The sequence below is a fragment of the Centrocercus urophasianus genome, unplaced genomic scaffold, assembly GCF_019232065.1.
Source record: "Centrocercus urophasianus isolate 14NV4802_14NV808 unplaced genomic scaffold, USGS_Curo_1.0 seq_9, whole genome shotgun sequence".
In the NCBI taxonomy this organism is placed as follows: Eukaryota; Metazoa; Chordata; class Aves; order Galliformes; family Phasianidae; genus Centrocercus; species Centrocercus urophasianus.
Window position 1 is genome coordinate 25,568,251 of NW_024885532.1, and position 16,493 is coordinate 25,584,743.

A 16,493-nucleotide genomic window follows, 5' to 3' on the forward strand; every position below is an offset into this window, starting at 1 on the left:
CAGCTTGTAAATGCTGTGATTAACACAGCTTTTGTTTAACCCTGTGTTGAGCTTTCCAAGCAGTGCATGTAGCAGTTCAGCAGAGTCAAAGGGGAGTTTAAAAGCTCCTGGGTAGCAGCTTCAGAAGCTGAGGCTGGCATCTGGTGCTGAGCCACCCCAGCTACCTCCAGCACACTAAGCAGCTGGAAAACCAGAATGCAGCAATACAAGATTAAATGATTTCCTACTGTTTTCAGGATAAAAATTGCTGCTTTTTAAATCTAAGATTCCTCAGTGGCAGCTTGACTTCTAGCCTGTGTTTAAGCTAATGGAAATTGCTTGTGTAAACTTCTCTCTCTTCCCTCCGTAGGTCTGTTGATTGGCTCTGGTTGTGCTCTCTATCCTCTTGGATGGGACAGTGAAGAAGTCAGACAAACCTGTGGCAACCTTTCCAACCAGTTTGAATTGGGTGAGTTTCCATCAGAGTGTTTCAGTTGCATTATACTCTTCTGTCCACTGTCCATGAAAGCAAATGAATATCTGAATGCAGGTTTGGAGGAGTAACCCAGTTTTGTAGAATAGGGTACTCATATTGTGTGTTTCTGATGTAGTGCTAAGGCAGGGTGGTTTCCTGAAAATATTTTCCAGCAGAATATTATAAAATACAATAAGTGAATGTACGTGTATTTATATTTAAGACGTCAGATGGAGTAGTCTTACAATATGTGAGTGAACACTCCAAGAGATCCTGGCAGGGTACGCAGGGTCATCGTGTCACAGGTTGGGGTAATCCACAAGGAGAGCAGTTAGTGGTCTTTGAAGTCTGGCATGCCTGTGGCCTTCTAATCCAAGCTTGGGAATATGGTTTTGGTTATACACAACCTTGGGAAGATAGTAAACAACTCCTGTTCCCTGTGACTGCCTTTTCACAGGCAAGCAACCAGCAATGTCTGTGCTGACACTAAATGAGAGCCAAAAATGCAGTGAAGCTGGGCTCACAACCACACAGTTCAGAACGAGTCACCTCTAGAGAGATCACTGGAGTGACAGAGAACAGGCAACCAGCAGGGAGATAGTGTAGATGATTGGGATCTGATGTTTGAATGAATGTGCAGATCCTTGTTAAGCTAGAAGGATGAATGTGGCTGCTGCTCTCCTACTCTGAAGTGCTCTCTAGTCCTGCATTACTTGAGAAAGAAGGGGATCTGCAATCTTCCTGCAGGAGCAGGAGAGACTGAGCATCCCACATCTATGCACACTGAGCTCCAGTTTCCAAGAAAGCATTCACACAGCTCCCCATTCCCAGACACTATGAACTAAGCCTTGTGGCTGCTGTTAGAAACTTTCCATAGCTGTGCGTGCGTGGCTCGTAGAAGCCTCTCAGTAACTCCAGTGCAAAGAACAGTGAGCAAAATCTATGTGACAGATGTTTCTTCCAGCTAGGAGAAGGTGTCCTGGTCCATGGTGTTGGGATTGGAGCCAGATGTTCTTTAACGTTCCTTACAACCCAAAACATTCTATGATTCTATGATTTGGAAGTCACCCAGGGGATCCAGGGGATGTGTAATGTGCCCTAGAAGCTTTACCTTGTTTTCTGAACTTTAATATCCTTCTGTACTATTATTTTCTTTCAATGAAGTATAAAAAGTTCCTGCAGTTTTTAAAATTTTTTTTATTTGCACTTAATACTTGAAAAATATGCATGTGATAGCTATGCGAACGCAAACATGTAGTTTACTAGCAGAAAAATAGTATCTCACAGATTCCTGGATCCATGGAAAGTGAATACAGTAGAAAAGCCAAGAGGATAGCAGCTGTTGCCAGGAAAAGCTGGATTTGGTTTTAGTCGGTCCTTTCCAGAAGTCTGGATCGGTTCCTCACCAGCCCATTTGGCCTCTCATGGGTGCATGCATGCCAAGCATGAAATGGCATGAAAGGTTGCTCCTGCAGTGCCTACTTGTAGCTCCTGACAGCCTGCCCCTTCCCAGGCTTCAGTCACTGCTCTCTTCAGGGTGCAGAAAAGTGTTACTATTCCTGGTTATTTTTCTGAAAATCCACTTAGGCAGCTTCAAACTGTGCCACTGAGGAACACGCTGCGGTAAGGGGATGACAGCTGGACTAGATGATCTTAGTGATCCTTACCAACCTTAATGAGTCCATGATTCTATGAAACTATGACCTTAAATACAGTTGTGCTTACAGCCAAGACCACCTTCTACATCTGATTCTTGACCCATTCATTTATTTCCATAAATTGAGCCGTTTCCCCATTTAAAACAGTGAAGGAATCCACATGAAAGATTTCAGCTTTTCCTCCTGGTATACATAAAGACCGTGAACAGGGGACATACAATGTTAGCTGTGAAGATGTGTACTCCTATTGTATTTTCTGGACCTGTGCAGGGCATGTGTTTTGCATGCCTAGACTTGATGGCAGTGCTGGTCTTGCTGATCTTCAGGAATCTTGTGTTAACACATTAATTAACAGATTATAATGAGAGCTGAAACCCGATGTAGTAATTTTCACCAGGCAGCTCTGCCACTGAACTATTTCTTTTCCATATAGACTGGCAGTGAATTTAAATGTGTGTCTAGGATTTTTTTAAGTTAATGTCAGTGCCTTGTTGATGCTGTTATCAAAGTCATTTGTAAGGCAGAGGTACTGTCCAAGGGCTTTTTAATGGCCACACTGCTCATCTCATTTGATATATATCTCTCCATTGGTGATAACCGAAACCCTCCAGTCTTTTCTGCATCATTAGAGACTAGTTTACTCATTATAGCCAGCAGAACAAAAATGATGTTTCAAAGACTTAATCTCACCCAGTCTCAAGACAAATTTTAGTAATTATTTCTTTCATTTGAATATTTAATTTGATTAAGCTGCAATGATATGCTTTCTATTTCTGAGTCTGTGAAATGAGTTGCCTCAAGAACCACACATACATGCACTGCATTCCTAATCTGCCCCTGCGAAAGGTAAGCTGCCATGAGCCCTGGGCTGGTGGGGTAAATGGTGGCAATGGAGTGCTAGTCTTGCTCCTCCTGCTGCCATGTGTGCTGCTAAGAATGGCAACAGGATCCTCATTCGGTGCATGTGGTTACTTTCAAAGGGGAGGATGTTCAAAGGGATGCTGATCAGGATAAAGTGGGCCATGGTGAATATGCATTTTAGTAAAGGAGGCTCAAAGCTCACCAGGTTTGACCACAGAGCCAGTAAAGATAGGGGTTCAGCAACTGGTAAGATTTTCTGGGGACCTGCAAAATGAAAAGAATCTTGATATTGAAGGTTGAAAAAAATAAACCAGGAGCTGCATTTACATCATAAGAGGATGAGAAGGACAAGAGGAAGGAGCAGAGAAGGGACTGCAAGAACTCACTTGTGAAGCAGGGGAATTGTGCTACCTAAAATGTAATGCTAACCAGAAACGTTTCAAAATTAGCTATTAAATGAAAATGGCTTGACAAAATAACCTCTGTAACATGCTCATAACTAGATAGAAGAAATAAATAGTGATGCTAAGAACCCATAAAAAGCCTAATCCTTAGTGGGTGTGCTAAATAAGATGTTATTCTCTATCTCTTCATGCATTCTGAAAAGGCTTTAGAGTGATAGGCTTTCTAAATAGTGGTGAGATAGCCCAGATTGTGAAGATGAGACCCCTTCCTCTGCACCCATCAAACAAACACATTTTTGTGTCTATCTGGAGGAAATACATAAAAAGGCTGCAGGATTTTTGTTTATGTATAAGTGGATTAGGATATTCTCTTCTAGAAAACTGAGCTGACATTGTGACATGCCCACTGGTTTGCTGCTCTCTTTAACATTGGATATTCATTTGATTATTTTTTTTTTAAGTGAACTACATCCAAATGGTTTACTTAGCAAATGTGCATTTAATTGGTCTAATTTTTTGATCAAATAAAAGTGTTTGTACAATTTGATCTCTACAAAGGAGAGTCATTCTTCAGTTGAGGATACCCTGCCAAGGATAACCCCATTTGTTGATTAAATTGCGTTCAATAGATGAGCTGTTTTGCTAATGAGGAGAGGAGTAACCTCTGTAAATAGACAGACTGGCACACCCATAGAAGGACCTGCTGTCTGCTCATCTCTACCAATCTGTTTTTGCCACAGTGAAAAAAACACAATGATAAACTAGGACTATGACCAATGATTCCTAGTAAACCTTGTTGCAGCAAGGTTGTTGTGGTATTTCCAGATGTCTGTTACGATTCTCAAGTCCCTGTGATCTGGTGAGACCTGTATGTAGGCACTGGGGACCCGTTCCATACTGTGGCCATCTAAGATCATGGGTGCAGCTGAGTTCCCACCGAAACATCAGTCTCTGAAGCAGAGAATTCTTCTTCTGCTATTTTTAGGCTGGAAACTCCTACAAGGGTGGCAATAATAATAATAAATAAGGGTGAGAGGAAAAGGATGGTCACGTTTTAAACTCATATCATATCAGTCAAGTGACTGACTGAAAGTCTTTTGTCTAATTATCATTACCTTAGATAGAGACTGGAGTTACAAAAATACCAGTACACATGATAATTTGACTGCCTTTCTGTTTTACCAAATCCCTGAGAAAGGCTCACAGTCATCATCTCTTGTCACCACGCAAGCTGTTGCTGTTATGCTGCATTATGTAGGCACCGGAGTCACCCGTGAGCCCATTCAGAACAGCACTGCTGTGGCACATCATCCTCAGCAGTACACAGCTGCTGACCGAAGGGTGTGAATGTGAGTCAGATCTGCAGAATCTTGTGGCCTGCTAAAGGAACTTGCTGGCAATTTCCTCGTTCAATTTTGCTGAGCTTGAGAGGCTAATATCCTGTTTTGTTTTCATTTCTGACTGTACCACACAAGAATAACAGCTCAAAAAAAATACTTCTTTTTAAGCAGGAAATTTTTTAAAGCGAGGGAATGAACATTCAAGTGAGTCTGCATTAAAGTGAAGACTGCACCAGATATATGAAAAAGCATCTACATTTTGCAAAACTCCTACTTTGATAGGAAGCCTTCTGAACTTGAATGCTTTTTTAAGACTATGCTGGTGTGAGTTTATATGTGAGTTTACGTTAGCATTGGGGTTGAATGTCTAAACTCAAGAAGAGACTTTATTTCAGGCCATCAGTTTCCCTTGATGCCCATGCAGAGGTTCCTCAGTTGTTTCATGCTCATCTCTGTTGCAATGGGTGTGGAGACAGCTAAATCCCACAGAAAGTGTCGGAGAGGACAGGACATGTTCAGCATAATTCATAAAATCAAGCCTTGGTTGGCATCTGGTAAAACAGCAACACATGAGCAATACCCAAATGCCCAAACAGCAAAATGCTTATCTAGAGTGAGATTCACTTGTTTAAACGTTGAAGACTCATGCCATTTTAGGTGCCTTAGGAAATTTCATCTCACCTCTAGCTGCCACTCCCCTACCACCAGAGGTATGAAATGATATTAACCTGAAAGAATGAAGACACTTCATTTAAGAGAAACCTCAAATTTTAAGTTGAACTGTATGGGAAAAAAATAAAATAAAGTATAGTCTCCCTTTGAGAAAATGCAGTGTGCTAGGCAGCCAGGGTTTAGCCTGAATTTTTGATATCCCACCTCTTTTTATGAGACATTACTCTTTATGTTGTATATGCCATAGATCTGTTTTATTTTCCACTGGTGATCATTTGTGCTAAGGAAGATCCCACACAGAAGGATCGCTATTTGCTGTTCAAACTACTTTCAGGGCTTATCTTTGAGTTTCATGATGCTTTTATTTGCTAATAAAGGTGGTGAAAATCACAGATCTGGCAGTAAGTGCTGGCAGGACTCAGGTCTGGCTGTAGGCACGCCATGCCCTGCCTACCCACCCTGTGGATGCTGCCACAGCCTGCCTGACATGCCTTCTGTGCTTGTTTGAGTTCATGCCATCCTTCTGAGCCTGGGAACATCCCCTTCCCTCTTTCTTCTACAAAGTCCCACAAGATCCTCTCCTGTTGTTTCGTGTCCTCCAGCTGTCACGCTCCATTGCTGATCATCACGCATAGGGAAGTCTGATGCAGCAGCAGCCAAAGCAACCCAAGCAGATGGCTGCAAACATGCACCTTCATTTTCCCTCCCATGTTTTGAGCTGCTGGGAGAGGGCTCCCCTGGCGAACGTGTCTGTATGGAGAGCAACTTCACAGGCTGACTCCCACCCTGATCTTAACTATCAGCTGAATTGTCCTCAGAAGATCTCAGAAACTTCTCTGCAGAAGGATATTTGTTTCCAAATATCATTATTATTAAGGTTCCCTTCTATCATTTTTAAAGGACTTCAAATATCTTAAAGACAGCTGTTGACTTGATAATTATTTTTGCTAGAGAAATATCAGAGTAAATGATCTCTAAAAGCAAACTGCAGTTACTAAAACAACAACATAAAAAATTAAAAAAAAAACCCTCACAGAAAGCAGTGAACATTAAAACAAGCTTTGTCAACTAGTTTATTGGCCTTAGGTGGCATCATCTCAACATCTGGCTGAGCGTTGACATACAGTGCCAAAACTATCAAGGAAAGTGGTTAGAGGGGAGGACAATTTATTAGAATCCTATTAAAGGCAAAGGCTTTATAGCTCTATTTTTATGAGCAATCCTTCTGAGAAAGCTGGTTGCTTTGTTCACAGATTCCCTCGCGCAGCTCAGAGATTTTATGGGGGCCAAGCACAGTTTTTATAAGCGTGCCTGAGCTGCAGCTGCTAAGCTCATAGATAAATGAATGAGTCAGCTTTTGTGCTAGTAAAGAGAGTTGTTTCATCAAGAAACATTTCCTCTTTGGTGCTATCTAGTTATCTTTCATTCTTATTTCTTTGCAAGACTTCTGTGACTATCTCAAGGACCACAAATATCCTGTCTAACCTACCTTTGTTGCCAGAGTTAGACTATGCAAGAACCCTCTGGAGTCAAGGGAGGCAAGGAGGAACAACCAGAAGGGGATTCAGACCACCTCAGAGCAAGTGCCTCTTGCTCATTATTACTAGAAAAGGGCATCTAAACTTGTTATTTGGGATCCCTTCACAAATAAAGGGATTAAAACTAGGTACTACTAGACTAGGGTCCACCCAGTATACTTTAGATGACTACCTTAAAATGAAATGCATCACTCTTTTTCTATCCACTGTCTCCAGAGGCAGTCTGGGGAACTAATCCAGTGTGGATTTCTGCATTGTGAATGTCCAGGGAGAGATGAAATTAATTTCATTTTATACACTAAGTGAGTTTTCTGCTGACTTTTTCCAATGGTCTGGGAGAGCTCCTGTTTAGTAGTACATGAGCTATTTACTCTTGGGATTTTGAACATTGTAATTGTCACAAGATATTTTATAGAATCACAGAGTCATTAAGGTTGAAAAAGATCTCTGATATCATCCAGTCCAAACATCCACCTGTTTCTCCTTTGCTGTTTCACAATAAATTCATGCAGCAAATTTAAGATTTGATTAAACAAAATTAAGCAATCTATCAAAGAAAGAAGGATTTTGCCATGGGAGTGTCTGCAAACAGCAGAGCTGAACAACTTCAAAGTTGTTGCTTCTTTTGCCACCTTTACACTTTGGACTTCATGAGGCTGCCCAGAAAAGCTGTGGATGCCCCAACCCTGGAGGCACTCAAGGCCAAGTTGGATGGGGCCCTGGGCAGCCTGAGCTGCTTGGTGGCACTGCCCATAGCAGGGGATTGGAACTGGGTGAGCTTTAAGTTTTCTTCCAACCCAAGCCATTCTAGGACTCTATGACGAATCAAAATACTCATGCAATTGATTTGACCAGTTATAATTAACCAAAATAGCTGGATCTCTACACATGTAAGAAATAATATATTTTTGAAAAGGCCTTTGGAAAGTCTGATCCATACAGTAGACAAAAAGAAAACACCTTCACCAAATTGATCATTGTGTATTGTGCTGTTTGTTCAGCTGCAGATTTACCTTACATAGCATACTTTCTTTGTTTCACATAACTACTTTAATCCTTTCTGGATGCATTCCAAGTTTTGACTTCTTCCCCTGCTTTTGTAGGTGATTTCAAATGATGTTTTTTCATTGTGTAGCTGTCAAGAAAAATATTCTTCAGCTATTCAATTTATCTTGGCTTTGTTTCAAAATAATTGTGCCTTCCTATTAATTAGCTGATTGTCTTTTACATTCATTTGTGGCTTTTGTATCTCTAAATCCCTATATACCCCTTAACATCACATTTTTTGGTTTCTTCTTTGATTACTATTTCTAGCACCCTGATTGATTACAGGAATTCACATTCCCCTGTAGTACAGGACTCTGATATGAAACTGTTAATTAGAGTTCTTGCACAAGTTTTTGCAAGTAGGAATTGTATCTTTTATTTTTGGAGGTATATTATTTGTATTCTTCAGTGTGGGTAAATCTGAAACCCTTTTTCCTTCATCTTGGAAAACAGGCTGTACTTAGGATTAACTGTTTAGAGCCTGCCAAATACTAGCAGGCTGAAAGCTCGAGATAGCCCCGACATTAACAGTAAATAAGGTGCAAATATTTAAGATACTAAGTCTTGCAATTAACAAATTTGCATCCAAGACACTTTCATATTCTGGATAGTTTCCATAAGTGCCAATTATTGTTATTTTAGATGAACAACATATGTTATTTCCAGGACCTTGATAACTGTGTGTTTTTTTTATAAGACATCAGAAGTACAAATCCTGGTAAAATTCAGTTTTAGCAACTGGATCCTGGCACAGCTCCACAGGAGATCAAGTATCCACAAGGTTCCCGTTGCCAAAGTTCTCTCACTCCCAAATTTCTCTTAATCTTTATTTGCCTTACATATTGGAGCAGGGGAGGGGAACAGAGGTCGCATTTCACGGCCTTGAGGATTACGTTGGAGATCAGGAAGAGGCATGGAAGTTTTTGTGAACAATCCCTTCCATCATTGCAACACTAGCCTTTCACATTCACTGAAGTCTTTCAATTTAGCAAATATTGTTTTATATTCTATGGGATATCTTTCTGCTGAGTCCTTCTTTGGTGCTGTCCTCGTTCACCTCACTTTTGTCCTTTATCCTCGGGGACTGCAATGTCTTTCAGTCCTTTTACAAAGGAGAGGAGCATGATATTGCTACTCTTCCCTCCTTTTGTTTGCTTGGAAAGTGGCCAACAAGCCCTATAGCTGCAAAGTCTGTGATTGTCTGATTTCACAGTTAATCCTGACACTCTCTTACTGCCTATCTCAAATGTGAAAAGAGAGTTCATAATGCCAGTTTCACCAGAGCTGACTTGGATGGTTCTACTTCACTGAGCCACTGGAAGGCAAGAGCTCCAATTAGTAATGCTTTCCTTTCCAGAATTAATAAAAAAACCAAAACCGCAGCTCACATTTTCTCCTCCATACTGATCTGCTAGGTAAAGACTGATTAGTAAAGAGCAACAACACTTCCATGCAGAGGAGGGAGTTGCTGTGGTGCGTATCATCTGTGTCAGCCAGAAGAGCACTTCAGTTGGTGGGGAGTTTACTTTGGCATGAAACAAGATCAGCCCATCTTATGTGCAGGAACAGGTACACATTCTTGCATGCATCTCCGCACACCCCTGGCACATTTCTACACGTATATATTTCTCTGCACTCTTGATGAAAACAACACCTTTTCTGTGTATGTGAAGATTTACAAAATTGCATTTATTTAATTCTATCATGTAATTAGGTAGAGTTGCTCTTCATACTAGTGATTTGACGTTAATTTCAAAAAAGGGAAACTGCACTGCAATAATTCTGATGTTTAATATTCTGGGCTGTGTGAAAGCAAAGTGCCCCTCTTGATGGTCAAATTCAAGCCCAGTTCTGTAGAGCTTTTAATCATTTGCTTTCCTCTGAATACGTGGTTAGTTGCACTGATGTCCGTACAATAAAGGTTGAACATGAGAAAGGATTATTCTACAGCACCTCTTATTGCAATATTTATAAAAACTAGTAATTAATAATTAGTTGTATCTAATTAACAAGTAATAGTAACTGATTTGTAAAAAATAAAATGCTAGAAAGCAGTCTATCTTTGCTATGATAAAGCATTTTGATAGGTGTATATCTTTCCATTTGGTACTATATTTAATTACTTATTAATCCTACTTTTTATAAAGCTTCATGTTTCTTATAAATTGATAGTTTAATATCAAAGTGAAACAAAAACAACTCTGCAATTTAAACTGCAGTTAATTTGCCCAATTATTGGCAACCACTCATTTTTCTTGAGGGTGTAGGGGATTAAAATAGCACATACACATAGTAAAATGAGAACATTAATGCAGAAACATTAACATTATTTTTTTTCCTTGCACAATAAGGGTAGTATATTTTCAGTTTGACATGTAGCTATGCAGTTTAGGCAATCTCTCATTTCAACAAGTACTTTTAGAATAGATTCTCTCTGGCCTTATAGCTGTACTAATCTATGAACTTACCTCTACTTAAAATGAAAAGTATGACTAAGTTCTATGCCCTCAGACACCTTCCCTGCTGCAGGCGCTTCTTCTGCACTTGAAATAGCTTGAAATGCTGTTCTGCTCAGCATCATGCAAGTAGAGATCAAGCTGTTTTGTCTGAGGCCTCCCATTGCTCCTGACACAGGCTGGAAATAATGGCCAGGTTTATTGCTTTGTTATTATTGCGCAAAGGTCAGCCTTCCTGCTCTTTCATCCATTGTTCTGCACTCTCCCATTCTTATATTTGTTCATCTTGACCCAGCTCACACCTGTGAAGTAGATTGCATTTGTTAGATTAAGGGACTGCCTGCCTTGCCTCAGAGCACTAAGTAGGACAGTGATCCTTAGAGTAAATGGAGCATGGTATGAAGAAATAGATGCTATTTTCCTCATCCAAGACTGTATGTGCATGGTGTATTTGTTAGACACATCTTTGATACTAATTAAACAGTCCTTAATATGAATTAGGTGCACTCTTCTTCTCTCCAATGACCAATGCACAGAAGTTGAAATCACATCATGCAAAGGTCAAATTTACTTCACTATATTCCATGTAGGTCACAGCTTTAGGCAGTGCAAGCAGGCAAATCTTTAAACTATTTTTAAGTAGTGTTTAAATGTTTAGTTTCTCTACTTGGAAGCATCACAATGAGAAAGTTTTAAATTTTGAAGCGGCCATTACAATTCTTTTGTAGCTTTAGGAATACTTGGCAGTTCACAAGACCTATCAGTTGTAGTCCATCACTTTCAACTCTGGTATAACCATGATCATTTTCAAAGCAATCCAGTTGATTTAGACATATGGTATGTGCTTAATTCTGGTTTTGAAAATCCCAGCAAAAACCACAGACATATGTGTACACGTAAAGGAATTGTCCAGAGATGGGTCTGTTCTATCCAGAGACTGCTGTACAGTCAGGCAAGGATCATTGCCAGGGACACTGCAAGGCACTTGGCAGCTCTCCATGATTTCTGATGGTCTTCTATGTTGCAAGTCAGATTCTCCGTGTGGCCTTTTGTAAGGGAGCCAAGAATTGTTTCAATCTACAGAGCACATCAAGATTACAAAACCAAATAAATATCTCTCTCTATTGCAGCACATTCAGGGGAGAGAATATGAGCCCAAACCAGGGCCTCAGCTCCTAAAATTCTCTGGTTATGGAAGTATCTTTGTTTCACTGAGCCTTTTATAGAAATAAAAAGAAATTGAGTATTATGAAGAAATGAAATAAGTAGTATGCTGCATGTTGTGGCATCATCCTGAGGTCTGCAGAAGGGACACGAGCATAAGTGTTGCCTCCCACTCACATCTCATTATAAGACTGGCCTGCCACTATCCTGCACACAGCTGATGGACATGCTGTTTGCCTTCAAGCATGCTAATGCTTTTGACATGTTGAAATGTACAGACATCTTGTGCATCTTGTGCCTAAGGCAGGATTAGCAGTCTTGATAACCGTCCAGCCCACAAGCCTGGACCTCAAGAACACCATTAGGACAAAGTATGGATGTGCCACCTGTTTCAGCTTTTTCTAGGTGGAAATTGTTGTTACCTTCTGTTCTCTGGAGGGAGGAATAGTTTCCAGCAGGTAGGAAGGAGGTGTAGTATTGCTGAGAGTGCATACTGGTCAGTGAAGAGAGATGGTACTTCAGTAGGAGAGAGAGAACAGTTGAAATCAAGATGACCAACATGATGAAGCCAAAGTGATGATGCTTATTAGGACTGATTGAAGTCCTGAGGAATAGAATCATGGAATCACCAAGGTTGGAAAAGACCTCCAAGATCTAGTCCAACCGTCCGCCTATCACCAATATTTCCCACTAAACCATGTCCCTCATTTCAACATCTAAATGTTTCTTGAACACCTCCACCACCAGGGATGATGACTCCACTACCTTCCTGGGCAGCCCATTCTAGCTCCTGACCGCTCTTTTGTAGAAGAAATATTTACTGACATCCAATTTGAGGCCTACTGCTAGTTACGCAGGAGAAGAGGCTGACCCCCTCCTCTCCATAACTTCCTTTCAGGCCATTGTAGAGAGCAATAAGGTTTCCCCTGAGCCTCCTCTTCTCCAGACTAACAATCTAATTTCCCTCAGCTGCTCCTCGTAAGTTTTGTGCTCCAGACCCCTCACCAGCTTCATTACCCTTCTCTGGATGTGCTGCAAAGCCTCAATGTCTTTCTTGCAGCAGTCAGCTCAAAACTGAACACAGTACTCAAAGTGCAACCTCACCAATGCTGAGTACATGGGGATGATCACTTATCTGCTCCTGCTGGCAACACTTCCCCTGATAGAAGCTGGGATGCCATTGGCCTTCTTGGCCACTTAGGCAGTCATAGCAGTGTTGCCTGGAAGGAGAGCAATCACTTTATGGTTCACTGTGGGGTTCCTCAGAGCCATTTTTTTGTGGATGAGTTTGACTTACATAATGATACTAAGGCCCTTTAAAAGCATTGAAGGCCATATTAAGACGTTGTGAAAACACACTAGGCTAAATATCCATGAAGTTTTAAGTAATGAGTGGAGACATTGAGTGGGAACAGGGAAGTCTCTCTCCTTTTGTATTTTAATGAAATGTGATATTCACTGGAAGTCTGATCTTAGTGTGAATCAAGGATCTGTTTTGCTTTTGGTGGCAACTTGTGAAAATACTGGGATGCACTGGTATCTTCATTTCCACTACACCAGCACACAGCTGTTCTACTGCTACTATTAGTCCTGTGCTGTTATGTCACTATCATACTGGTGTGCTGCCCATCATTTCTCTTTGTGCACACTGCTTGCTCACCCTACTGGCAGGGTGGGCAAGAGGTAGGGTTTATGGACTCCTCTCCCATAGAAGCCCCTGTGCAATTTGTTCCACAACATCATGCTCCTTTGGCCCAGAGAGCCTGTGTTCCTTCTCTTGACAACCCAGTGTCCTGGCCTGTCACTTCATATCCTCCTCTCCTAGACGGAGACATCTGCCAGATGGTCCCATTATATGAGATTGTGGAGCTGGTATGACTCTGCTGCTTCTGCTGCTGTCCCGCATCAGTCCAACTGGAAACCCACAAGTCCTGAAAATATGCTTAGAAATGTGGGAGCTCATTTATTTGGTCAGTAAATGTGTACTGCTGGAGCAGAGATTTAGGGAGAAAAAATAGCTTTTATGTAGTTCTCCCATCTGCCTTCCTCCAAGTTTCTGCTGCAGGGTAAAGCAATGAATGGTACCATGGGCTGTCCTTGGGCTTGGCAGGCCGAGAGGCGCCTGCTCTACTGCTGACATGTGTTTGGAGCCAGCAGCCTCTGCCTTTCCTATCATGTCTTGCTCTGTTTCCCTTGCAGGAACCTGCGAAATCGGCTGGGCTTACTACTGCACAGGTGGGGGTGCGGCGGCAGCCATGCTGGTGTGCACCTGGCTGGCCTGCTTCTCAGGCAAGAAGCAGAAGCAGTATCCCTACTGAGCAGCCCCGGGTGCGGGCAGCTGCCAGAAGCACAAGGGCCTGCAGGTGTCTTCTGGACCACAGTGACAACAAAAAGGAAAATTTTAAGTGCTTTCGTTCTGAAACTCAGTAGGATGGGCTGATGGGTGGCACTGGGAGCCCAGGGGAAGAAGGTGAACCATGGACCAAAGCCACCCCGCCAGGCAGGCTGGGGAAGGGCCTCCTCACCACCCCGCAGAAATATAACCACGTAAACAAGGAAAACTCCACTTTGGCAAATTGTGACATTCTGCGTGCACCAATTTATGGCGGGATTAGTGAGGAAAAGATATTGCTGGGAGGCTGGGGTAATGCCCCTGCAATGCGGTGTTCCCAAAAGCACACACACAGATGTTGACCATGGCACAAAATGACTAGAGAGAAAAACCTTTTTGGTGCGATTCTTCTTTCTTTCTTTCTTTTTTTTTTTTTTTTTTTAGAACTTCTTTTTGGTGGATTAAATTTCAGTGTTACAACACTTTTTAATCTATACGTTACACCTAATAAAAGGACCAATAAGCCACTTTATCAGTATTTTGTATGTTCTCTCCACATTTCTCTTCCTCAAACATTTAGCCACTGCTTATTCATTCCTATAGATCTTTTATTAAGCCTCTGTGTTTCAGCATTATTACAAAAATGCAGCATAATAACTTGGCAGATGTAGCCATTGCCTATAGTACTTTTATGAAGTGCAGTAAATGGGCATTTTTCTGTCCATTGAAAATTTCACTTACAGTACTGTAGAACTCTGTTGGTTATGCTAGACTGACAGGGAACTTATTACAGACATAGATTTTTGTCTCTGTTATGTTTAGCTCATTGATGTCGTATTGTGCTGTACCATGTTTATTATTTCAATATTCATTTTTGTAAAAAAAAAAATTATATATAAATGTGCTATTTTATGTTTGTATTTGAAAAATCTCTGTAAATAAATTTTTCCTTGATCAATACTTGCAATTTGTGGTTGTGTCATGAGATGAAGAAATTCCCTTCTTAGATCCCCATCTAAAAAAATGTCTTGGAAATAATTGTAGCTTTTAAACCATACTGTATCTTTTTTTCCTTGTAAAACACATGCATTTAGGATTCATCTGCACAGCCTAAGGATAGATGTCTGCTAGCACTTAAATCAAGCCATCACGTCCGACATTTTTGCTTGGTGCTGTTGGGTATGGTGTAGGACATCACAGAGACCTTCCCCATTCTGGCCTGGACACAGCATTTCACACAGTATTGGTATCCCTTTTAGTTGACTGAAACAAACCCTTACTGTTTTAATAGCAGCCATACTGACTAAAATGCCTAAAAAGGAGGTAGTCCCCCCATGAGGCACTGTATTTAAAAAACTAAAAATAAAAAAAGACCTCTTAGTATCGTTAAGAAAAATAATATTAATTTGAGATATGGAAATTTTTAAGGGATTTTCAGTCATAGCACTGACTGTGGTTGCTGCCATTCATTTTTCTGCTCTGTTTTCCCAGTATGATACTTCTGTCATTGCCTGTTTCAAAACTATTGTGTGTATACTAGTTATGGTTCTGCTGGTTAACAGCATATGTGCTGTTGTAACTCTGAAACTCTACAATGCTCTGTACATTGCACTGGGCAGCTTTTCAGAAGTACATAGAAATAGCAATGTCAGTTACGCCGATCGGTCCTTACCCCGATGAACTGGATTTTACGAAAGTTGATTATAGGCTACATACTATTTTTCACTTTATAGTGTAGTGTGGTGGATATAAAATTGTACCTTATCCTTCCCAGATTAGCCCATAATAGCCACATCACATCCAGCTGCAGTTCTGGTCAGAACCACACCAACCATGCATGGAGTCACGGAGCAGCAAGTGAGCTTGTCTCCCTGCAAGCTCTTCTTGCGGCACCATCAGCAGTAGGATGCAGAGCACTACACCTTTTCCTCCTGCTTCCAAGTTTTCTGGGCTCATCCCTTCTCAATAAACTGTTCCAAAACCTGCAGGTGGAAATCAGTGACATTCCATATACTATCACAGTAAGTATGTATTTGCCCCACAGTATTGTAGATAGATGCTTTATTAAAACCAAGAGTGGCATAAACACAACGTTGGCTGTGGTTCTCCTGGCTTGAGTTGGATCCTTGGAAAATTTCTCTTGCTGCTTTTCCATGGTGTGTAGCTGCAGAAAGATGTCTTCTGTTCCTCTGAACCTGCAGTTTGCTGTATAAGTATAATCACTATAAAAATATAAGTAAGTCATTACTTTCATGTTGACCTTTATGTTGACCTAATGTTGACCTTGTTGCTGCAGCATGGAGGTCATACCATCTTGTTTCAGATCCTCCTGCAGTCAGATTCTGGTATGATTTATATTGAGAAACTGAAACTATGCATTTATTTCATGAAGAAAATTACTTTTTTTGTTTTGTTTTGTTACAATGCCATACAAGACATCATGATTGACTTTCTTTGAATCTATATACAATCTCCTTTTTAATTTGGAATTGACTAAAGTACCAATTTTGAATAATCAAGCCAATGATATATGCTCCATCTGCTCTGTAGCTGGTTATCATATAAGC

General features: G+C 40.9%; 1 protein-coding gene across 1 annotated transcript in view; it reads left to right on the forward strand.

The window, feature by feature from the left end:
- The window catches only part of LHFPL6 (LHFPL tetraspan subfamily member 6), a 134,120-nt gene extending 119,265 nt beyond the window's left edge, over positions 1-14,855 (forward strand). Inside the window, exons 3-4 of the mRNA XM_042838905.1 lie at positions 350-448; positions 13,794-14,855. Coding sequence (XP_042694839.1) covers positions 350-448; positions 13,794-13,912 — 218 coding nt within the window. The 3' untranslated portion in view covers positions 13,913-14,855. The remainder of the gene's footprint in view (positions 1-349; positions 449-13,793) is intronic.
- The last annotated feature ends 1,638 nt before the right edge of the window (positions 14,856-16,493 follow it).